This window comes from Sinocyclocheilus anshuiensis, unplaced genomic scaffold (genome assembly GCF_001515605.1).
Source record: "Sinocyclocheilus anshuiensis isolate Anshui unplaced genomic scaffold, SAMN03320099.WGS_v1.1 scaffold964, whole genome shotgun sequence".
NCBI classification, from domain to species: Eukaryota; Metazoa; Chordata; class Actinopteri; order Cypriniformes; family Cyprinidae; genus Sinocyclocheilus; species Sinocyclocheilus anshuiensis.
This window is the reverse complement of record NW_015552666.1, coordinates 1,162,801-1,186,497: the sequence shown is the minus strand read 5'-3', so window position 1 is coordinate 1,186,497 and position 23,697 is coordinate 1,162,801. Positions and strand designations below refer to the sequence as shown.

At 35.4% G+C, this 23,697-nt stretch overlaps 6 protein-coding genes across 6 annotated transcripts in view; 3 read left to right on the top strand and 3 right to left on the bottom strand.

Moving 5' to 3' along the window:
- Positions 1 to 4,121, top strand: part of LOC107667401 (melanotransferrin-like) — a 10,465-nt gene extending 6,344 nt beyond the window's left edge. Inside the window, exons 10-17 of the mRNA XM_016459075.1 lie at positions 266 to 356; positions 464 to 514; positions 594 to 776; positions 2,587 to 2,734; positions 2,864 to 2,946; positions 3,021 to 3,205; positions 3,286 to 3,472; positions 3,677 to 4,121. Coding sequence (XP_016314561.1) covers positions 266 to 356; positions 464 to 514; positions 594 to 776; positions 2,587 to 2,734; positions 2,864 to 2,946; positions 3,021 to 3,205; positions 3,286 to 3,472; positions 3,677 to 3,720 — 972 coding nt within the window. The 3' untranslated portion in view covers positions 3,721 to 4,121. The remainder of the gene's footprint in view (positions 1 to 265; positions 357 to 463; positions 515 to 593; positions 777 to 2,586; positions 2,735 to 2,863; positions 2,947 to 3,020; positions 3,206 to 3,285; positions 3,473 to 3,676) is intronic.
- A 343-nt stretch (positions 4,122 to 4,464) lies between these two features.
- LOC107667314 (NAD-dependent protein lipoamidase sirtuin-4, mitochondrial-like) lies at positions 4,465 to 7,867 on the top strand (the record flags this gene model as incomplete). The annotated part of the gene is made up of 2 exons (XM_016458947.1): positions 4,465 to 4,728; positions 7,229 to 7,867. Coding segments are annotated over 2 exons (414 nt in total), but the record flags the coding sequence as incomplete, so codon positions are not given.
- Positions 7,868 to 9,461: 1,594 nt separating this feature from the next.
- Positions 9,462 to 10,415, bottom strand: LOC107667327 (UPF0739 protein C1orf74 homolog). Its single transcript, XM_016458957.1, has one exon. The coding sequence runs from the start codon at positions 10,272 to 10,274 to the stop codon at positions 9,462 to 9,464; it is 813 nt and encodes a 270-aa protein (XP_016314443.1). The 5' UTR covers positions 10,275 to 10,415.
- Positions 10,416 to 10,829: 414 nt separating this feature from the next.
- Positions 10,830 to 15,005, top strand: LOC107667376 (protein RFT1 homolog). The gene is made up of 13 exons (XM_016459026.1): positions 10,830 to 11,020; positions 11,120 to 11,205; positions 11,285 to 11,404; positions 11,641 to 11,830; positions 11,929 to 12,030; positions 12,135 to 12,269; positions 12,351 to 12,429; positions 12,517 to 12,567; positions 12,653 to 12,783; positions 12,871 to 13,015; positions 13,117 to 13,222; positions 13,907 to 14,156; positions 14,245 to 15,005. Exons 1-12 carry the CDS (start codon positions 10,958 to 10,960, stop codon positions 14,022 to 14,024), a joined length of 1,326 nt encoding a protein of 441 aa, XP_016314512.1. The 5' UTR covers positions 10,830 to 10,957; the 3' UTR covers positions 14,025 to 14,156; positions 14,245 to 15,005.
- A 2,542-nt stretch (positions 15,006 to 17,547) lies between these two features.
- ruvbl1 (RuvB-like AAA ATPase 1) overlaps positions 17,548 to 23,697 on the bottom strand; it is an 8,493-nt gene continuing 2,343 nt past the window's right edge. The window contains exons 6-11 of the mRNA XM_016459025.1: positions 23,092 to 23,241; positions 22,944 to 23,007; positions 22,649 to 22,847; positions 18,394 to 18,496; positions 18,196 to 18,287; positions 17,548 to 18,031 (exon numbers count right to left, since the gene is read on the bottom strand). Coding sequence (XP_016314511.1) covers positions 17,872 to 18,031; positions 18,196 to 18,287; positions 18,394 to 18,496; positions 22,649 to 22,847; positions 22,944 to 23,007; positions 23,092 to 23,241 — 768 coding nt within the window. The 3' untranslated portion in view covers positions 17,548 to 17,871. The remainder of the gene's footprint in view (positions 18,032 to 18,195; positions 18,288 to 18,393; positions 18,497 to 22,648; positions 22,848 to 22,943; positions 23,008 to 23,091; positions 23,242 to 23,697) is intronic.
- LOC107667377 (ruvB-like 1) lies at positions 19,449 to 20,357 on the bottom strand. Its single transcript, XM_016459027.1, has 3 exons — positions 20,309 to 20,357; positions 20,108 to 20,199; positions 19,449 to 19,948 (listed from the first exon to the last, which is right to left on the bottom strand). Exons 1-3 carry the CDS (start codon positions 20,336 to 20,338, stop codon positions 19,789 to 19,791), a joined length of 282 nt encoding a protein of 93 aa, XP_016314513.1. The 5' UTR covers positions 20,339 to 20,357; the 3' UTR covers positions 19,449 to 19,788.

Below are 23,697 nucleotides of genomic sequence, written 5' to 3'. Positions count from 1 at the left end.
TGTTTTGCTTAAATGTATTTTTTTAATTCAGTTTTAGTTCTAGTAATTTAAGATTTTAGTACTTTTACTTTTTTATTTCAGTTAGGTGCTAAGGCAACATTTCTAATTTTCGTTATTAATTTTTTTCTCAAATATTTATATTTTATTTCATTTAATCTTTTTCAATTAATGGAACCGATTTTTTAGTTTACTAAAAATAATACCAACACTGGTGATTGTTCTTTGTAGCAGTGCCTAGAACAGAATGTATTGTTCATTTTCACAGAGGGATGAGGTGGATGCTGTGTCTCTGGATGCCACTCACGCATTCATAGCTGGGAAATGTGGCCTTGTCCCTGTTGTGACTGAATATTACGGTATGTAAAAAATCTAACATCCGAATGTACCATGACATACTCACTCATGTCTTCAAGTTCTTCTCACCTTGTTTTGATTTCTCTTTGCTGGTTCATTTGAAATTTAGAAGAGAAATGTGAGAATCCTGAAGGAGTTGGAGGCCATTTTGAAAGTGATGGTAATAAAGGGCTGAAATGAGCTTAGCATAAATGATGCATCTCTACATATGTCTTTACACATTTTTTTTATCTATGCAGAATTACCATCAGTGTATGGTGTGGCAGTTGTACGTCGGACAAGTAGGAGTTTATATTTTGGAAGTCTGGGCGGCAGACGCTCCTGCCACGGTCACATGTACAGCCCTGCTGGCTGGGTTTTACCTGTAAGACACACGCTCAGCACAGAGCACAACAACAGCGCCCCATGTCAGCCGAATAATGGTACTCCATGTTCTTCTCTATTACTTGGTATCTTAATCAAATAGTTTGAATATAATATATTAGTTACCTTTAATGCAGGGTTTCAGTATTTTATCTGTTTGCTTTAATGTTATGTGACTGTTAACCGCTGTCAAAGAACCTTATTGAAAAATTCATTTAAAATCTAACTGGGATACTTTAAGTAAATATTTTACGTCTATGGGTTTCAGCTGACCAAAACAGTCCTGGAACCCATCCTTTAAAGGGTCATGAAACCCCAGACTTCATCTTCCGGGTTTAAAATCTACATTGTGTTGACGTCACAACTTGTGACGCGGCAATGGACTAATAGTACATCGATGACGTGTCGGTGTCTGTTAAATTATTCATGAGACTGCGTGTTCTTATCCTATGAGAAGATGCTTCGCTTAAAGGGGTCATATGATGCTTTTTTAAAGATCATTATTTGGCATGCTGCTTCAACACTAACTGCGGTTACTGAAACCACGCCTTCTTTCTTTGCGTGCACATTTGGGCCACATTATGCAAATATTTCCACATAGTGAGGTAGATATGTGGGGGCATGTTAGAATGAGACATTTTAGGGGGGCATGGCAGAGTCTTAACTTTGATGAATATCTTTGGTTTTGAGACTTTAGTCTTTGCAACTTCAGGGATCTTATCTATGCACAATCAGCTTGTAACACTCCAAAGAGAAAGGAAAACTTGAAATCGCATCATATGACCCCTTTAAGTATTCACAACAGCATGTGTTGATTTGCTATGACAGACTCTTCAGACTGTGAGATCGCATATATTATCTGAGAGAATAGAAACGTTCATGAATCGAAGGAGAGTGTTTGTTTTTGCTTTTTTAATAAGAGTTCGGCACAAACGCGATTCATTCACTTAGTGAGTATAACCGTTTTTACAGCTCCATGACACAACCCGTCAAAAGGCTTAAATAATCGCCGCAGAATAAGCCTTAAAAAGTTATCAGAGGTGCAACAGCACGTTCATGTATGTTTTCGATACAGAGTGCAAATGGCTGTGCATTTATTTGTGTTTTTAACTCAATGGGAGCGAAATGAAACTGTCTGAACCCCAAGCTGTGTTTGTGTTGTCTCTCTCCCCTCTTCCCCCACCGCTCGCAGCGCACCACGCCCACTTTTTTAGCATTTTTTAAAACTATGGTGAGAACTAACCAGTGCTGAAACCGGGGGTTTCATGACCCTTTAAAAGGAATAGTTCACCAAAAAATGAAAATTTGCTGAAAATGTACTTACTCTCAGGCCATTCAAGATGCAGATGAGTTTGTTTATTCATTGCAACACATTAGGAGAAATTTTGCTTTACATCACTTGCTCACCAGTGGATCCTTTGCAGTGAATGGGTGCCGTCAGAATCAACTGATAAAAACAGCTGATGAAAACATCACATTAATCCACATGTAATCCACACGACTCCAGTTTATCAGTTAACGTTTTGTGAACTGAAAAACTGCATGTTTGTAATGAACAAATTCATCATTAAGATGTTTTCAACTTTAAACCATTACGAGTCCTCTATCCATGATGAAAAAGTCATCTGGTTGAATCAGGAGAGAAATGTGCTCATATCAAGCACCTTTTACAAGTTGTGAGAGGACAACAGGAGATGGACTTTTTCACTGGAGGAAATGTTTTTTTTTGGAATTATGGATTGGTTTGAAACGGCGCTTTAAAGTTACAATGTCATCTGCATCTTGAATGGCCTTGGGATGTGTATGCTTTCAGCAAATTTTCATTTTTTTGGTGGACAATTCCTTTAATGTAACCCTCTCTGTTTTCAGTGTACACTGAGGTGTTTTGGAAAGGTTGTTTGCCAGGAGGTCAAGGCAATCTATGTAAGGTGTGTATGGGTGGGACTGAGGAAGCTGCCACCAAACGGTGTGCTGACAACCATAATGAGCGTTACTATGGCAATATGGGTGCATTAAGGTGAGGAATTGCTGTTCTGAACAGTTCAGATAAAATGGTATACAGAAAAATATGTCTTATCTCCCATTACTAATGTACTATAGTGCAAACCATGCAGCTTTGCAGGCTTTAAAATGTATTTTACTTCAGATGCTTGGTTGGAGACCCCAGTGGAAAGAGCTTCGGAGACGTGGCCTTCATGGAACACCACAATCTGGAGAGCAACATTGAACGTAAGATGTAAACTCTGAGAAATGTCATCGGTATGAATCTCAATGGTAATATGTGTGATGTGTTTGATGGACAGGTCTAAACACCAGTGGCTGGGCAGAGGGTTGGCTCACTTGGGACTTTGAGTTACTCTGCGGCGATGGCAGCCGGGCTCCTCTGACAGAGTGGAAGACCTGCAACTTAGGGGCAATCCCTCCAAATATTGTTATGACACGTCCTGTTCTTATAGCTCGCATTTATGACCTTTTAATGAAGTCACAGGTCTGCACACTGAAGTGATTATCATTTGATTGATTTGAGAGTCTTTTAGAATCTGAAACCTGATGTGTTTTGTGCTATAGGAAACCATAGCAGCTCGTCCAAATTCTGGGTTCCACCTGTTTGAGTCTCAGCAATATGGAGAGAGTGACCTGCTCTTTAAAGATGTTACAAAGTGCCTTGTTCACACCAGTCACATGGACTACCGCACCATACTGGGAGAAGAGTTCTATTCACAGACTGAGAGCATCTTTAACTGCACACACTCAAGTGAGAATAAATGGAAACAAATTATTATTATATATGCACACCAATTATTTGTTTGCGTTTATATTCAATTACCGAACTTTTAAAAAGTTTGATTTAAAAAAAGCACATAAGTAAAATGTCTCTGATTATTAATGCATTTTTTAAATTTGGGCTATTGTTTTTAATGAATTATTGATGAATTATTTATTTTTCATTTTTTGACAGATATCTTACAGTTCTGCAATCAAGATGTGTGCAGCATATTCTAAACAACATCTATGAAACAAAATTTTTGACAATGTTAAAGAAGCATGGGTCATAATGTATATGGTTTATTTTGTATCATTACTGACATACAATAAAATACTTTCTTAAGATATATTATATATATCAGTGAGTGCAATACTGGAGAGTTTATCGGTTTCATCACAGCTGGAGATGCTTCAATGTGCCAAAACCATAGGCCAAAACGGGTGGACATGAACTAAACTACATTTACCATCATGCACCTGTGTAACAACACGGAAGTTCTTGTTTAGATGACCGCTACAGCTACTGTACTAATGTTTGCGAAAGACTTTTGGTGCCAAGGATTTTATTAATACAGGTACGTTATTAAAGTAATGTAATTAGTTGTGCATCTGAAATATTTGTTAAAAGTATAGGTATATTCACACGAGGCATAATGTCCATACCATGTTTATTAGTGTCCTAGCTTACTTGCCATTTCAATCAAGTTATACAATGAGTTGGTCACATTCCACCTAACTTACAGACCTCACAATTAACTGACATGACTATTTTATCATTATGTTTATAACGTAATAATTGACTTTATGGTCGGATACCATTAAATATATTGCACAAGATTTATGTTCAGTAATGTTATGATGTAATAAATACCATACACCGTTTAGATATTGCACAAAAGGTTATATATATCATAAGGTGTTGTTATTATTAGGTAATTTTTCATGTATATTGGAAACACATTTCCAAGTATATTTTACTGAATACGTGCCGAGCTTCAGAAGCGTTTTGCAGCTCTTAACCCTGGCTGGGCAGCAAGTGCAGGTGCTGTGGCCCCAGATGGAGATGTGTTTCTGGAAGACGAGCAGGTGCTGAACTTCAGAATACCTGCATGTGATGCCTGTGGAGGTGTACTCAAACCTGAGGTGACGTTCTTTGGTGATGTAGTGAACCGGACTACAGTTAATTTTGTGCATAATAAGCTGGCCGAGTCTGATGCTGTGCTTGTGGCTGGATCTTCTCTTCAGGTGAGTAACCCTTTATCAATATCACTTTTAAAAAATACTTCCTATTCACCTAGACCAGGGTTACTTATTCCTACTCACTGTCTGCCATCTACTGGTGTAATGATGTCTCATACATAAAGGAGTCAAAGAACAAATTATTGTTCATTTACAGATTTTTTGGGTAAAAAACATAATACAACAGATTGCTGCTTAAGTTTATAGAATTATTTTGACATATTCACATGTTCTTGGTTAGTTAGCTAGAGTTTAAAGTGCAATTAAAAATACAGCATTGGCACTAACGAGTTAAGAGGAAAAACTTTATATTTTATATTAAATACTTTAAAATTGTTATTTCAAGTTTATTATTTTAAATTATTATTTTAAGTGGGTTCATAGGGACAGTTGCATTTCCCATTTAGAATTTTCTCTCTAAAAAGTTACTGAGCTCCTCAAAAATCAATGTGGGAAACGTTCATGTAATCATGGAATTCTAAATGAGCTGTAAGGTCATTTAGAGCTTTTTAGGTGAATGGATTTAAAGGGGTCATATGACGTTGCTAAAAAGAACATTATTTTGTGTATTTGGTGTAATGAAATGTGTTTATGCGGTTTAAGGTTCAAAAAACACATTATTTTCCACATACTGTACATTATTGTTTCTCCTCTATGCCCCACCTTTCTGAAATGCGTCGATTTTTACAAAGCTCATCGGTCTGAAAAGCGAGGTGTGCTCTGATTGGCCAGCTATACAGTGCGTTGTGATTGGCCGAATACCTCAAGCGTGTGACGGAAATGTTACGCCCCTTACCATACTGTGATGCCGTCTCCCGGAGCGACGAGACAAAAACATTAAAACCCATTATAAACGAGGCATTTGTTGCATCCAGTGGGGACATAATTACGGATTATAATGACTTATACTGTCTTTTTATGCGTTGCGTTGCATTGTGCCGCGTAAACATAAAACCATGTCTGCATTTGTGATCGGAGAAATTACAAACAACAAGCGCTACTCTACACTGCTCAAAACTCGCGTTTGAATCATCAGTGGCAAATCCTTTAAATATAAAAAACTTACTTGCAGTCTGTGAGTCAGAACAGCCGGCATTATAGTCTACTCTACCAGGAAACAGTCCTCCATAAAATGTGCTGCGCACATCTGAATATTTGGGTTGAAGTGTTCTGGAACAGTGTTGTAAATACAACTTAACCACTGATTTCTAGTCGTGTCCTCTTTTGGAAGGCCAAACAAAGTAGTTTCGCTTTCACAACGAAACACAGCGCCTTCACGACATGGCGGCGGCGGCAACAACAATACTACAGCGAGAATAAAAGTTACGCCTTCTTTCTTTGCGTGAACATTTGGGCGGCGTTATGCAAATCTTCCCACATCGTGACGTAGACATGTGGGGGCGTGTTAGAACGAGCCGTTTTAGGTAGGCGTGGTTGACTCTTAACTTTTATAAAGAATATCTCTTTGGATTTAAGGCTTCAGTCTTTGCAACTTTACAGATCTTCTTTATGCACCAAGAGCTTGTAACACTCCAAAAAGAAAGGAAAAATTGAAATCGCATCATATGACCCCTTTAAAAGATTTGAATCAAAATCCCCGGGGTTATAATACTTAACTGAAACTAAAACCACAAAAGAATTTTGATACTTGAAGTAAAATAAATGTTAAAATAAACTGAAATTAAAGAAAAAATACTTTATTTCAGCTAGTTGCAGAGGTAACATTTTTATGGAAGCTTGTTTCCACCATTAAATAAAAAAAGGTAATTACGACTTTTTTTTCCTTGTAATTCTTAAATTATATCTCGCAATTTTGTCATCTTATTACTTTTTTTTTGTCTCCGAATATAAACTATATGAGAAAAAAAAACTTTTGAATTATTGTGAGAGAAAGTCAGTTACCTTTTTTTTTACTTTTTTAATTCTGTGGCAGGAATAAGCTTTCATTTATTTCTCATTTTCATTTAGTTTAACTTGATGCAAGAATAACTGAAACTAAAGCTGAAATAAAAATAAATACAAACTATATAGCATAAATATAAAAAGCATATAAAAAGCATAAAAACTAGTGAAAATGACGAAAACAAACAACGTAGAAGTGTAAAATAACTAAAAATAAAGAAATTAAATAATAAAATATTTATAAAAGTAAAATATTATAATTAAAATGAAAATGGAAAGTAAAAAATTTAAACTAATTAAAAATATTATAATAATAGTATCATTACTATATATTATAATACTATAATAGTATTTACTATAATAGCAATAGTATCTCAGTAATACGAAAATAACACTGATCCCCACAAATAGTTCCAACCCTGTTCCAGTGCAGTCTTCAAGTAAACCCAAAGACCTTGAGTGGTTGGTTCAGGTGTGTTTGACTAGAGTTTGAACTAGTTAATGAGTATTCCTGATGTAGATAATGCAAAGAATTTTTCCTCCTTGTCTCAATACTTTCTCAAGACATTTGGAAAAAGGTGAAGGCATTTGTTTTCCTTTTTAGGTTTTTTCAGGGTACCGCTTTCTTCTCGCTGCTAGTGAAAGAAAGCTTCCAATAGCCATTGTGAATATAGGACCCACGAGAGCTGATCATCTTACTGACATCAGGGTGAGTGCACGTTGTGGAGAAGTGCTGCCGGCAATTCAACTCTGAGAAATGGACTCTTTTCCTTGAAGCTATTCTGAACCTCAGCATTCGCCTCGCCACAAGATTACTGGAACATAGATTTGGTTTGGTTGTAGGCTGCTTACATAAAACAACAGATCTCTACCTCAAGTTACAGAATTACTTTAACATATACACACATTCTTTAGCTAGAGTTTGAAGTGCAATACAGAATACAGCATTGGCATTAATGAGTTAAGCTTAAATACTTCAAAATGATAAAGTAGGTTCATAGGGACAACTGCATTTCCCATCTAGAATTGACTCTCTGAAAAGTTACAGAGCTTCTCAAGAATCAATGTGGGAAACAGTAATGGTAATGATGACATTCTAAATGAGCTGTATGGATTATGACTTGTTTTATTTACTAACAGAAGTTTGGTTAAAGATGAATGACTATTTAAATATGTATTTTCGAATATATGTGAATGTACTAGGATGTTTTTAAAATGTATTGAAACACATTAAAAAATGTAAATTTGTTCTGTCTGAAAATATCGGTCATGTTCAGTTGTATTTGTATAATGCTTTTCACAATACACATTGTTTCAAAGCAATTTTACAGAAAATCATGGCGTTAATGTTTATAACATCTTAATATCTTCATGCCTTATAGTTGCTTGCATTGAGAAGTTTAGAGCTGGGCGATTATTTAGTTTACATTTTTAAACAATATAAACAATCAAGCAGTTGAGATTTGTTATATATATCGCTTTGAGTATAATGTATGTATATAATTTTAGATATACAGTGCCCTCCACTAATATTTGCACCCTTGGTAAATATGAGTAAAGGTGGCTGTGATCTTTCATTCAAAAAATTCACAAAATTCTAACCTTTCGTTTAAGTAAAACAATTGAAAGTGGGGGGAAACTCACATTATGAAATTCTTATGAGTAAAATATCTCTGAAGTATATTATTTAAATTTTTTAGCAAACCAGGGTGACTAGGAGCATGAAATTGTGCAGCCTTGACTTCCTGTTCCACAGGATTATAAATATGAGGAACACAAGGGCCAAATTCCCTTATTCATCCATCCCAAGGAGTAAAACCAAAGAATATAGTTCTGATGTGCAGAACAAGATTGTTGAGCTTCATAAAATAGAAAGTGACTGTAAGAAAATAGCTAAAGCATTGAAAATCCCCATTTCTACCATCGGCAATAATTAAGAAGTTCCAATCAACTAAAGATGTTACAAATCTGCCTGGAAGAAGACGTGTGTCTATATCGTCCTAATGCATGGTGAGGAGGAGAGTTTGAGTGGCCAAAGACTCTCCAAGGATCACAGCTGGAGAATTGCAGAGATTAGTTGAATCTTGGGTTCAAACGGCCCCTACATCACCACATGTTGTTCGGGAGGTGTTTCAAGAAAAACTCCAGCATATTCAGTTGTCAGACACAACTGGAACTTCAAAGGGACTGGCTTTTATGGTCAGATGAAACTAAAAGAAAAGAGCTTTTTGGCAGCAAACCCACCAGATGGGTTTGGTGCAAACAGGGATAAAAAGTACCCCATGTCCACAGTAAAATATACTGCTGGATCTTTAATGTTGTGGGCCTATTTTTCTGCCGGAGGTCCTGGACATCTTGTTCAGATACATGGCATCATGGATTCTATCAAAAACCAACAGAAAAAAAAAAATCTAAACCTGACTGCCTCTGTTAGAAATCTCATAATGGGCCGTGGTTGGATCTTCCATCAGGACAATGATCCAAAACAAACATCAAAATCAACACAAAAATGACTGCTTTGTGTCACTGAGCACAAAATGAAGCATCTGCCATGGCTGTCCCAGATCCCTGACCTGAACCCTATAGAAAATGAGTGCCAACATGGAGCTGGGAATCTGAAGGATCTGAAATAAAAAAAAAGGTTGAGATTCACTGCCTGAAGTTATTATATGCACACATTATTACACGTTGCTTTGGTAAGAAATCCATGAAGAGCATAAATGATACTGAAAATAGGTGATGCATGAGAAAAAAATATTAAATTAACAAATAATTGAATAAATAATGAATGTAAACACATATTTAATAATAAAAAAATAAACATAAATCAGGTTTATTCAAAGGGTCACAGAGGGCAAAGTGACAGTTTCCCTAGAAAAGCAGAGATCAGTCAGAACTGGCTGTTTGTTAAATCTCTCTCTCAGACGCTCAGTCCACTGTTGCACATGACATTGTACTTCTGACCATAGCTCTTCAGGAACACTGAAAGAGTAAAGACAACAGCGATGATTTATGTTATGGGTGTGCCATTTGACACAAACGGTGCACACCACCAGTGGTGTCATACACAGACAGTTCCCGAATCCTTTAGTTTGGTCAAACCAGTATGAGGCTGGATAGCCTAACAGGATTCCAAAAAGAGTGCACAAGTTCCAGTCATTATACAACTCCTCTCCCAATACAATCACTGGGGAGCCTTTGTCCAGCTCATTCATGAAGAATCCTGAAAGAGTTTTGATCATATCCTCAGTTTTCTTTTCAAAGCCAGCCAGAACAGCTTGTTTTTTTGAGGGACATACGTCAATCAGAATGAGACCTTTGCTTTGGAGCAGTTCGTCCAGGTGGGACTCGATAGTGGCACGATTAAAAATTAATGTGTTGCCATCAATTGACAGAATCCGTAGTGGATTGGTTACAACTCCAGACTCCTGTAGAGCATTGAGGTACATCTGAAGCTGTTCTGGAGATGCTGCATTACTGTCGTAAAGTAGCGCAAGTTTGACGCCCAGATCCACAGCCATTATTTGAACAGTCACATCCAGACATGTGGCCGGAGATAAACGTTTTTTACGAGGACACAGCAACTTCTGTGCAGCAGAGATGAGCATTTCTGATGAAGCAACCATGTGCAACCCTTTCCAAGTACACATATAAAATATTTGCTGACAGCAGGACACACAAATTGATTAGAAAAGTTACTGACTACTTAATTAATGAAGGCTCACATTCTAGCAATGGTCAGGTCCGTAGTGGTGTTGTTGTTGATGAATGACACATTTTTATCGACTCGGTCATTGTAATGAATCGAGTGAATGATTAATTGAGTTGTTCATAACACAGAAAGATTCTTGTCACACTGGCGGTGTAACCTGCAGAAAGGGCGACTGAAAGAATCTTGTTGAACTCGATGCAAAAGATTCGAATCTAGTGAATCATAATCCTTCCAGAAAAAACTTCCTGTTAGTTGCAACAAGTTAAAAGTGCTACAATGTACAGTCGAACATAGATTTTTGTCTCATTGCAGAATATTATAAACATTTTGAATAATTATAAAATAACGCGAGTCGTCCATTTTCCCCCAAAGCGTCATTAGAAACGCCACCGATATACGCGGACTTTTATTTTGAAATCTTTCAACTGAGAAACGGAAGTGTATACCATTTGACAACTTGTACAGTTGTTAAATACCAAATGGAGACTATTGTAGTACAGTATCATAGTAATATATCTGTATAATGAAGCGAATGTAACGTTTATGTTCCACCGGCTAATTTCGGTGATTTTGTTGTTAGTGAGTTTCAATAGTTGAGTTTAAAAAAAAGTAAAGTTCACAATGGGCTCAGAAGATGTGCTCAAGAGTGCTTCAACACTGGCCTCTTATAATGTTCTGCTTCAGGTACTAATACACACACACTGCTATTCTGAGCACACTAAATACACCTATATTAGAGACATATAATAAAGCAGTATGTTGATATATTTTTTTACGTTGCAGGTGATGTTTCGAGTGTTGACGTTTCTCTTGAATGCATTTACTTTGCGGTTTGTGTCCAAGGAACTGATAGGCGTGGTAAATGTTAGGTGGGTTTGCAGGTACAAATCATAAACTCGAACATTCCTTTCTATGGCCCACTAACTGCAACGTTTGCTTTTGTTACAGGTTGATGCTGCTCTATTCTACATTGGTGTTTCTGTCTAGGGAGGCGTTCCGGAGGGCGTGTCTAATCAGCGAAGGGGCGGGGCGTAACTGGAGAAAAGTCATCAACCTGTTATGGCTCACGTAAGCAGAAATACCTGTAGGTTTATTAACCAAAATTTGCTTACCCCTGGAACCAACACGCTGAAACGTGGGGAGGCACTAATGAACTCTATATATAAAAAAAGGATTGAATGATTACAATCAGAGATTTACAGGAAATAAGTAAATCTATCATATCTGAAATTTCAAGGAATAGTTCACCTAAAATTTAAATGTTTTTTTATTCTCTTTCTTTTACCTTCTTCTCAAACTCTTAGATTTCCTGTGGGTTGTGTGTGGGGTGTGCTGTTAGTGTGTGTGTGGTGGTGGGTGCTCCAGGCACCTGATCCAGAGTCCATCCCGCATTATGTTCCCGCAGTTGGATTGTTCTGCCTAGCTGCACTTACAGAGCTGCTGGCTGAACCCCTCTGGGTTCTTGCACATGCGCACATGTTCGTCCGTTTGAAGGTGTCAGAATCTGCCTATCATGCTTTATATTGCACTTTATATTGTCATTGTAGATTGAATAAGATGAATGTATCTGATCAAATGACACATATTCGCAGGTGATTGCCGAAAGCTTAGCCATGACTGCTAAATGTCTTGTTACCGTCGTGATGGTGGTCTCAGCGCCTCAATGGGGACTCTATATCTTCTCTGCTGCCCAGGTATATATGTTTTACATGTTTGCATACTGAACATATAGAACATATATAGTTTTTGGTTGTCTTCTGGTTTCTAATCTTGATTCTGTGTGCTTTTTATTTGACAGTGTGTCTATGCAGGGTTTTTGTTGCTTTGTTACGTGTTATACTTCATCCATTTCCTTGGCTCAGAGGAAGCAGAGAGTAAATTGTTCCCTGTTAGTCACATAACAGACCTTCTGCCATCTAGAGTGGATCACGAGGTGACTTATTTTATAATACGACACCACATAATTTTTTGTTTCAGTGAAACAACTACATTGTTTGTTTGTTTTTGTTTTTAGCCACTACTAAACTGGAAGTTGACCACACTAACCTGGAGCTTTTTCAAACAGTCATTTCTCAAACAGATACTTACAGAAGGTTAGTGCCTATCATGCTTAATTACGCAGTATTTTTTTGTCTGAATGTTCAAATGCTTCTAATAAATATTTCGCTTTGATTTTATAGGCGAGCGTTATGTGATGACGTTTTTGAATGTGCTTAACTTTGGAGACCAAGGTGAGCTTGTACATTCATATACACAAGCTATTATACACAAACAGCGTATTCATATTATAATTCTTATTTTCCTTTCTATTTACAGGGGTTTATGATATAATAAACAATCTGGGCTCAATGGTGGCTAGATTTATTTTTTTGCCCATTGAGGAGAGTTTCTATGTGTTCTTTGCTAAAGTCCTGGAGCGTGGACGAGATGTACGATATCAAAAACAAGTCAGTGTCTGTTTATGTTCCTAATTTAATGTAGTGCAGCTACCCAGATGTGGGTTGGCAAACTGTAAAATGTTGATTGGTCCACAGGAGGAAGTTTCCATGGCAGCTGAAGTACTGGAATGTCTTTTGAAGCTGGTGCTTTTGATTGGTCTGATCATCACAGTTTTTGGTTATGCATATTCTCATCTGGCACTTGACATCTACGGTGGGGAGCTTCTGAGCAGCGGAGCCGGTAAAACATTAATATGCTTATTGCTTACAGTGGATAGCGGATACATTTTTATTTGTATGTGTGCCGTAAACATTTAAATGGTTTGTTTGTGTATTTTGCAGGGCCGGCTCTTCTACGGTGTTATAGTTGTTATGTTCTGCTGTTAGCCATTAATGGAGTAACAGAGTGTTTTGTTTTTGCTGCTATGAGCAAAGAGGAGGTTGACAGGTGAACAACACATAATTACTATACTGTATATATACAGTACCACTCAAACATTTGGGGTCTGTAAGATTTTGAAAAAAGTATTTTATGCTCACCAAAGCTTCATTCATTTGATCAAAAATACAATAACAACAGTAATAATGTGAAATATTATCACAATTTAAAATAACTGTTTTCTATGTTAATATATTTTAGTGTAATTTTTTCCTGTGAATTTTCAGCAGTCATTACTTCAGTCTTCAGTGTCACACGATCCTTCCGAAATCATTCTAATGTGCTGATTTGGTGCTCAAGAGACATTTCTTCTTATTATCACAGTTGAATCAATTTGTGCTGCATTATATTTTTGTGGAAACCACGATGCATTTTTTTTAAGGATTCTTCGTATGAATACATTTATTTGTACAACAACATTTATTTGCTATTCAAGAACAGCATTTGATTGAAATAAAAAATTGTTGTAACATCCTTACAGGTTAATTTAATGCATCCTTGCATAATAAAAGTATTAATTTCTTTCGAAAAATCTTACTGACCCCAAACATTTAAACTGTAGTGTTATATGCAGTATATATGTATATATATAATTTATTTACAAACTGTTTTCTAAGACAGATAAGTATTTAAGCCTTTTCCATTTTTCTAAGAAATTGTCTAAACAACATGCTTTTCTCTCTTTCTTTTTAGATATAATCTGGTGATGCTGGGCATGTCAGCATCATTTCTTCTCCTTTCTTATTGGCTAACCTGGATGTTAGGTGGCCTTGGCTTCATTTTGGCTAATTGCTGTAACATGGCTTTATGAATCACTCACAGTATTGTTTACATACATCGCTATTTTCTGCAAAGTGAATACACACCTCTGTGGGGGCTCCGCCCACATTCTGCTGTCATTATTGCACTTGGCGTGAGCTCCATCCTCACAGCCTGCTCAGAGGTATCATGCCTGTGCCTTATTGTTTAATTATATCAGTTTGTTGTGATGAGCAAATTGAAATCTGATTTGTAACTATTTTGTCTTTCAGAGCATGTTCTGCTGTGATGGTGGCTGGTTGCTAAGGCTGGTTCATGTTGCCGTGGGGGCAGTTTGTCTCCTGGGTGTGGTCGTCACAGCATTTTTTACGGAAACGAGACTTGTGCAGTTTGTTAGGACTCAGTTGTTACCGAAATATAGCAAGAAACATACATGAGCTTTTATTTTGAAAGCTGCTGATGCCTAAACCTCACTGAGGTGCAGCTGACACTAACATGTCATGGACCAGAAAAATTAATAACCAGAAATAAATACTGTGTGTAATTTTTCACAAACATATTTTGTTTTCTTGAAAATGTTTCAATTTTTGCTGCAGAAGATGCAGTACTTCTATGTTCAGTTTTGGTTATGACATCAATCGTAGTTCACTACGATACTGATGGTTTGAAGGTTCCTATTCCTACAGGACATATCTTATAGAATATTTTATTGATTGATTACAAAACAAATACAGAGAATATTGCAATGTAATGCAAATATATCAAGGGGTCCCCCAGTATGCAACTACTGCTCCAATGTGCCATTCCTTCATCACTATGAAATACTACAAATGCATTAAGATTGTTCATCTTTTGAACAGTAATGCTTATTTTTAATTAGACATACCAGAGGTGTACATTGATAATGGTACCCTTTGCATAATGTTACTATTAGATATACTGTAGCTGTATAAATCAGTGGTGAATTTTGTATGAATGATTGTTTACATGAATGATGTACAAAATGGTTTTACATATAATAAATTCAAATGATACTGGGTACCACTGTCTTTGAAAACATGTAAGATGAGACTGGAAAATATTATCTACTATTATAATATCTGGGAACAAATACAACTTTTTTTTGCTGATTGCACTGTTTTCCAAATTTAATTTACAAATATTACTGTTCAAATATTTGGGGTCGGCAAGATTTTTATTTTTATTTTTTTAAAGAACAATGCTACTTTTATTCAGTAAGGATTAAGCAAAAGTGACAGTAAAGACTTTTACATTATCAGAAAAGATTTCTATTTTAAATAAAGGCTGTACTTTTGAACTTTCTATTCATCAAAGAATCCTAAAAATATGTACTACTGGAAAATTGTTTAACATGAAAATGTATTTCTGTCATACAGGAATATACTACATTTTAAAGTAAACGTCTTTTAAATTATAACAGTATTTACTGTTTTATTGCAGTTTTTGTATTTCAAATCTTTTTATTAGCATTTTCAATAACAGTGCAGAACGATACATCATATAAAAAAAGCAGTAAACCACAGGAAAATGTCCATATTAATCTCTCCCACAAACCTTTCATTATTGCTGTTTTTGGTGTATACATATAATAAATGCAGCCTTGGTGAGCACAAGAGACTTTTTCAAAAACATTAAAAAATCTTGCCAGTCCCAAACTTTTGAACATAGATTCTATCATGAAGCTGTATGAAATGTTTCCTGAGTTTGCAAACCAGTAAAAAGGGATAAGAAAATAAAAACATTAGGACAGAGAGACTCAAGAATAGCAGGACATCAAGTCCTTCCTGAATATCTCTTTGCTCTGAGAGACAAATTAACATTCACAAACAATCACTTAGCAACACTCAAAAGAACAAACACAACTGTTCAAACATATGCAGTCATTTAGAAGCACTCCAGCATGAACAATAAAGCAGATACAAGGCACAAACCATGAACTCTTTTCATTTCTCAACTGCTGGAAGTAATTGAAGTACTGAAGATGTCATCTTTAAATAACTATGTGTATATCCCTACGGGAACAGTGACTGAGATTGAATGGGAGGAGGAACAGTGTGACTCATGCTTTGGCCAAAGGAATTATGGCCCATTTGGGATTGGACTTTGCAAGGGAAGGGTGTGTTTGTGTATAAATGCACTTACGACCAGTATAAAACAGAATCTTCAGCAAGACTATAGGACTTCACAACTGATTTTGAGAGTCGGCCATGTCTCAAGTAAGAGAAAGATGACCACAGAAGAAATTCTGATCATTTTTTCTTGTCATTCATTTTTCTGTTTCTCTTCAGCAGGGTGAAGAAGTTAAGAGGCCTGAGGTAAAAGCAGAGGATTTGATTGGAGCCAAGGATAAATTGGCATCTGGAACAGAGGTGAAGAGCAAGACCTTTGAAGTGATGCAGGAATGCGGTGAGTCGAGCAGCAACTGATCATTCAGTTAGAAGTTTGTGTGTGGAATCAAAATGTCACTGAATCCAAGTGTCCTTTTTTGACTTGGAGCCAAGAGGAAGAAAGAAGAGCCGGGTGTAATATGTGTCTGGTTTTTGTAATGTTTCCACTCCATATATAGCAGGAAGTCAGAACACAAAAACACGGGGGAAGACACTCTTCTACTAAACACTTTTTTTATGTGATGTTTATTGTCTATCATTTGTCTTACGTGTTTATATTGACTAATTTGTGTTTCTGATTCCTGAAGATATCCCTTTTTTTTTTCTAGCCTTTTATAATCTCAACTTCAAGATCCCAGCTGTAATATTTTACAATGTACTAATTTATCACCATTGTATAAACAGACCATCAATGTTCCCTTCAATTTTAAGTTATCATCAAGACTATTAAAAGATTGTATATCATTAAGAAACACATGAATCTTTAAGAAACACTAACACATGAAACATGAGAAATTTGTATTTGACGCTATATACTTCACTTCTCAGTTAAAATTACTTTGTCTTTTGTCAATTCATGCATGTATAATTTACATAAACGGAGCCCTTTGTAATGAGGTAACTGAAATTCAAATGTGTTGGATGTTGTAGTTTGTATTATTGTGTATCCTGAGTATCTTTCTGTCTCTGCTTTTAGAACAGGCTGGGAAGGTCGCACCATCCATCTTCAGCAATGCTCGCTCAGGATCTGAGACTGCCTTTAACAAACCCAGCAAGAGAAAGTAACACTATGAAACCAGTTTCACTGAATCATACAGCTAAAACATGTATTTATAAATGAATCTAAAGCATTAACATTGAAAACAACTCGGTAGTTTTTGTTTGAACATTGTCATCGTTCAACATTTAGCACAGCTGATAACCTGATCTTAATATGTACCTAAATGTACTTTTTTCCATTTTTCTAAAAAGGCTTTAAACAATTAAAACGGACTTAATACATTTTTTGAAAAATATCCTAGAATGCTACTTTAGTTGCAAGGTTTATTGGATAAATAATAAATAAATAAACTTGTTGGTTTGGTTTTAAATTGAACAGAAGTTGAGCATTTGATTTTGTGTGAAAATGAAATATTTGTCATAAAAAAGTCCCATTTATATTTCACATTACTATCAAAAAAGATTTATTTTCAAAACAAAAAGAACAGCAGACAGGACGATGGAAAACTTATCCCGCAGGAAAATAACAAAACTGGGGGATGAAACTAAAGAAATCAGGTTTTCTAAGCACATTAAATAGAGAATGTTTTCTTATCTGTTTTTCTACCAGTTTTTTGACTAACAACAACTGACACAGTTAGGTAAAACAATAAAGTAGCCATGCATTGATGTTGAATTGGCTTAAAACAGGTTACAGCGGTCATACTGTTAGAATGTCATGACAAATGTGAACTAAACAACCAGTAAAGCACACTAAAGCAGGCTGTACATTTATTTCATAAACTTGGTGTGCTGATCTTGTAGGATCTTTGCAGAGGACTTAGCATCATAGAAGAGTTCATTAATTTCTTCCACTTGTTCCTTTTCGACTACTTCCCTTCCCTGAACTCGTGCCAGCAGACTGGCAGGGGTCAGCAGCTGCACTGCGTATCTGCATTTACACAAACTCACACATTAGCCAAAATGACCAAACCAAATTGCTTAAATTATAAATGCATGATAATGAGAATGCAAGCAGCACAGAAATAAATATGACAGTTCAATGCTAATCTAAATAAGTAGATATGTATTTCAAAACGCAGTAAAAAGTATTACCTAAGTGTAGTCTTGGTACCGATCTCTCCAAGATGAGATAAAGCCTCCTCGCTGATGTTGATTCCTTCTGTCTGAGCTCTGATCTTTATGATCTATAGCAACATGCAAATGAAACAACAGCATGAAATGTTTAATTCATCTTTTATAATGTAAAAACTTTATTTTTAAGCAGCTTGTTTTGACAATTTTAATGCCCACCTGTTTCATTTCTTGAGGAGTGTACAGCATAGTTCTGATAATCAAGACTCGATCCAGCAGATCCAGTGGAATACCGTGAGGAGAGCTGATATCCTCTGTTCCCCTAACACATTATTATGTATAACTGTACACTTGCCAATCAAATGGATCATTCTAATAGCTGGTCACAGCAAACTATGATGATCTAATAATGAACAATAATTTTACAACACTTATTAAAGGGATACTCCACCCCAAAATGAACATTTTGTCATTTGTAACATTTTTACTACATACTCATTTATCACCATTTTATAAATATACTATCAATGTTCCCTTAAATTAAAAAAAGTCACCAGTAAGTTATCAGACTATTAAAAGATTGTGTACACCACTAAGAATGTGAAATTTGTATTTGACCTATGTTTTATATCTTAGTTCAAATCTAGTTTGTATTTTGTCAATTCAAGCACATATAATTTAAATAAATGGAGCACTTTGTATTGAGGTGGCTGAAATTCAAAAGTGTCGGATTATGTAGCTTGTATTTTTGTGTGTTCTGATTCTTTTCTTTCTGTCTCTGCTGTTAGAACGAGCTGGGAAGGTCGCGCCATCCATCTTCAGCAAAGCTCGCTCAGGATCTGAGACTGCCTTTAACAAACCCAGCAAGAAAAAGTAACACTATGGAACCATTATTTCACTAAATCATACAGCTAAAACATGTATTTATAAATGAATCTAAAGCATTAACATAGAAAACAACTGAAGTTTTTGTATGAACACTGTAACCATTCAACAGCACAGCTAAACGATATTAATAGTTAGACTGATCTTATGTACCTCAATGTACTTTTTAATATTTCTTAACTTTTTTCCTGAATTAAAAAAGGCTGTAAACAATTAAAACTGAATAATACTTTTTTTTTTCCTTAAATATCCCACAATGCTAGTTTTAAGTTTTTATGGAAAATAAATAAATACATGAATACATAATTTGTTGGTTTAGTTTTAAATTGAAAAGAAGCATTCGTTTTTGTGTGAAAATGAAATATGTCATTAAAAAGGTCCCATTTTTATTTCACATTACTATCAAAAAAATATTTATTTTCAAAACAAAAAATTGAACAGCAGACAGGACAATGGAAAACTTACCCTACAGAAGAATAACAAAAACTGTGGGATGAAACTAAAGAAATTAGGTTGTCTAAGCATGTTAATTATGGAGAGAATGTTTTCTTTCCTGTTCTTCTGACTAACAACTGACAAAATTAGGTAGAACAATACATTAGCCATGCACTGATGTTGAACTAGCTTAAAACAGCTGTCATACTGATATAATGTCATGACAAATGTGAACTAAACCAGTAAAGCAAACTAAAGCAGACCGTACAAAGAATGTGAGCGAGAGTGCTGGAGTTATTTCATAAATTTGGTGTGCTGATCTTGCAGGATTTTTGCAGAAGACTTTGCATCATAGAAGAGTTCATTAATTTCTTCTACTTGTTCCTTTTCGACTACTTCCCTCCCCTGAACTCGTGCCAGCAGACTGGCAGGGGTTAGCAGCTGCGCTGCATATCTGCATTCACACAAACACACATTAGCCAAAATAACCAAATCGCAGAAATGATAAATTCATGATAATGAATAACTGAGAATGCCATTAGCAAGACATAAATAATTATGACAAATCTAAATCAATAGGATATGTTTTTAAAAATGTAGTAATCAGTGTTACCTGAGTGTAGTCTTGGTACCGATGTCGCCAAGATGAGATAAAGCCTCCTCGCTGATGTTGATTCCTTCAGTCTGAGCTCGGATCTTTATGATCTATAGCAACATGCAAATTAAACAACAGCATGTAATGTCTACTTCATCTTTCAGAATGTCATAAAAGATGTAAGTAGCAACTTGTTTTGATGCAAAGCCCACCTCCCACCTGTTTCATTTCTTGAGGAGTGTACAGCATAGTTCTGATAATCAAGACTCGATCCCCAGTGGAATCAGTGACAATAAAGAAAGAAATTTCTATTGCACTTATTACATGATTATTACACTTATTTAAAAGTAGAAGCTACAATTTATAAACTACGAATAAACTATTAAATGGTTACTCCACCCCAAAAATGAAAATGTTGTCATTAATCACTTACCTCCATGTCGTTCCAAACCTGTAAAAGCTTCGTTCGTCTTTGGAACACAATTTAAGATATTTTGGATGAAAACCGGGAGGCTTGTGACTTGTCCCATTGACTGCCTAGTAAATTACACTGTCAGGGTCCAGAAAAGTATGAAAGACATCGTCAGAATAGGCCATCTGCCATCAGTGGTTCAACCGTAACATATTGATTGAACGCAAGCAGCGAACAAGCTTCTGTGTCAGCCGCGACACAAGGTTACGTTTTCTACGTGTATTTACGCTTTTATTTGAACGAAAACAGGCTGACGGCTGCACGGCTGACACAGAAGAGCGTAGGCTGCTTGCGTTCAGTTGTTATTCTCCAAAATGGCGCTACGGTGATGCGGAAAGACACAGAGGAGACGAATTGTTGAATAAAGTCGTTATTTTTGTTTTCTTCGCGTACAAAAAGTATTCTCGTCGCTTCATAATGTTACGGTTGAACCACTGGTTGTAGATGGACTATTCTGACGATGTCTTTCATACTTTTCTGGACCCTGACAGTGTAATTTACTTGACAAACGAAGCTTTTACGGGTTTGGAACGACATGGGGGTAAGTGATTAATGACAAAATTTTCATTTTGGGGTGGAGTATCCCTTTAATGTAGGGTAATGTGAATTTTTACATATATTAATATATTTTTAACAAGTTGTATAAATTAACATTAATTTACATAATGAACAGAAATAAACAATTAACAATAATATATTTATAAATAAACGGCAACACTTTACAATAAGGTTCCATTTATTACCATTAGTTAACTACAATAGTTAACATGAATTAACATTGAAAAAATACTTCCAAAGCATTTATTGGTAACACTTTACAATAAGGGGTCATTTGTTAACATTAGTTAATGTATTAACTAACATGAACTAACAATGAACAATACATTTGTTACAGTATTTATTAATCTTTGTTAATGATAGTTAATGAAAATAGTTATTCATTGTTTGTTCATGTTAGTTCACAGCGCATTATCTAATGTTAACAAATACAAATTTTGATTTTAATAATGAATTATTAAATGTTTAAATTAACATTAACTAAGATCAATAAATGCTGTAGAAGTATTGTTCATGCTTAGTTCATGTTAACTAACACAGTTAACTACTGTTAACTAATGAACCTTATTGTAAAGTGTTACCCATTTATTCATCTTAGTTTATGTTAATTTCAACATTTACTAAAATATTAAAAATAGTTGTATCTGTTAATATTATTTAATGGACCTAAGCTAACATGAACTAACAATGAACAGTTGAATAGATACTGCAACAAATGTGACCCTGGAGCACAAAACCAGTCGCTGAGGTATATTTGTAGCAATGCAATAGCCAAAAATACATAGTATGGGTCAAAATTATTGATTTTTCTTTTATGCCAAATATCATTAGGATATTAAGTAAAGATCATGTTCCATGAAGATTTTTGTAAATTTCCTACTCTAAATATATTAAAACTTCATTTTTGATTAGTAATATGCATTGCTAAAAACGTCATATGGACAACTTTAAAGGCGATTTTCTCAGTATTTTGATTTTTTTGCACCCTCAGATTCCAGATTTTCAAATAGTACTTCATTTTTGATTAGTAATATGCATTGCTAAGAACTTTATTTGGACAACTTTAAAGGCGATTTTCTCGATATTTTTATTTTTTTGCACCTTCAGATTCCAGATTTTCAAATAGTTGTATCTCGACCAAATATTGTCCTACCCTAACAAACCACACATCAATGGAAAGCTTATTTATTCAGCTTTCAGATGATGTATAAATCTCAATTTCGAAAAATTGACCCTTATGACTGATTTTGTTGTCCAGGGTCACAAATGATAATTGTTAGTTACCATTAGTTAATGCAATAACAAACATTAACTAATGGGACCTTATGTGAAGTGTTGCCGAATAAAAATTAACTAAAAATGTTAAATACAAAAATTTTTATAAATGCTGTGTTCTTTGTTAGTTCATAATACCTAATCCATTAATGTTAACTAACTGAACTTTACTGTAAAATTGTCACTTAATATCCTACAAAAGTGAGACAAAGCTAATTTAATTGACTACGTTTCCCATTGTATCAAAAACACACCTTATAAGGCAGTTTCCTCGATTGGATGCAAACACTACGATGGGAGCAATGGAGCTCTCCAGTGCTCGATGTAGGTAGGTAAAACACTCGATGTCCAGCATGTGAACTTCATCAATGAACAGAACACCAGGAACCAGCTCTGCCACACCCTGATCAATGTACTTGTTCACCACCTTATTGATCTCCCCTCTCAGTTTATCTGAATACAGAATACACACAAAAAAAAGATAAACAAAAGTTAAACAAGGCTTCATTAAAGATCCTGTTATGATTATCAGTATATAATGTATGATACCTGTGATTTCTGTCTTCTTGGGTTTCATCATTTGACCCATCATAGAAAGTATGTCCTGGCCTCCCTGGAAAACACAGTACGCTCATATGATCAGCATTATGGGGATCCACTTGAAATGCTGGAAAACATGATGTTTGTGTGCACATACCTGAGGTCTTGCATTAGCAATATCCAGGTCATGAAGTGTAACATCCTGAATAATCTCTTTCTTCTTGTGTACATCACCTTTTGGAAGAGGTACGTACTCTTCCGCCTCCAGATCAAACTCTGTTGCAAACGTGTCACATCGTCCCTGCCTCTGCAGACCAAAAACAAAAGGACTGATTATGAATGAACTCAAAAGCCTTGAGAGATTTTGGGACCATTAAATAGGGTCAATTTATTTACAAGGGAAGTGTACTGCACTTTATGTGATGTAGGATTTTGTTGAAATACTAGAGTTGTGCAACCATATATGTGTGTACACTACTTTCAAAATGTTTTTGAAAGAAATCTATTATGCTGACCAAGTCTGCATTTATTTGATCAAAAATACAAAAAATAAAAGAAAGAAAAAGAAATAGTGACAGTTAAAAATCTGAATATATTTTAAAAAGTTAAAAAATATATAATATATAAAAAAGTTGTGCTGCTTAATATTTTTGTAGAAATTGTATTTTTTTTTCAAAATCCTTTAAAAAATATAAAGCTAAAAAGAACAGCATTTGTAACTAGTGTTGTCAAAAGACCCGGTATTTCGGTACCAAGTCGGTAC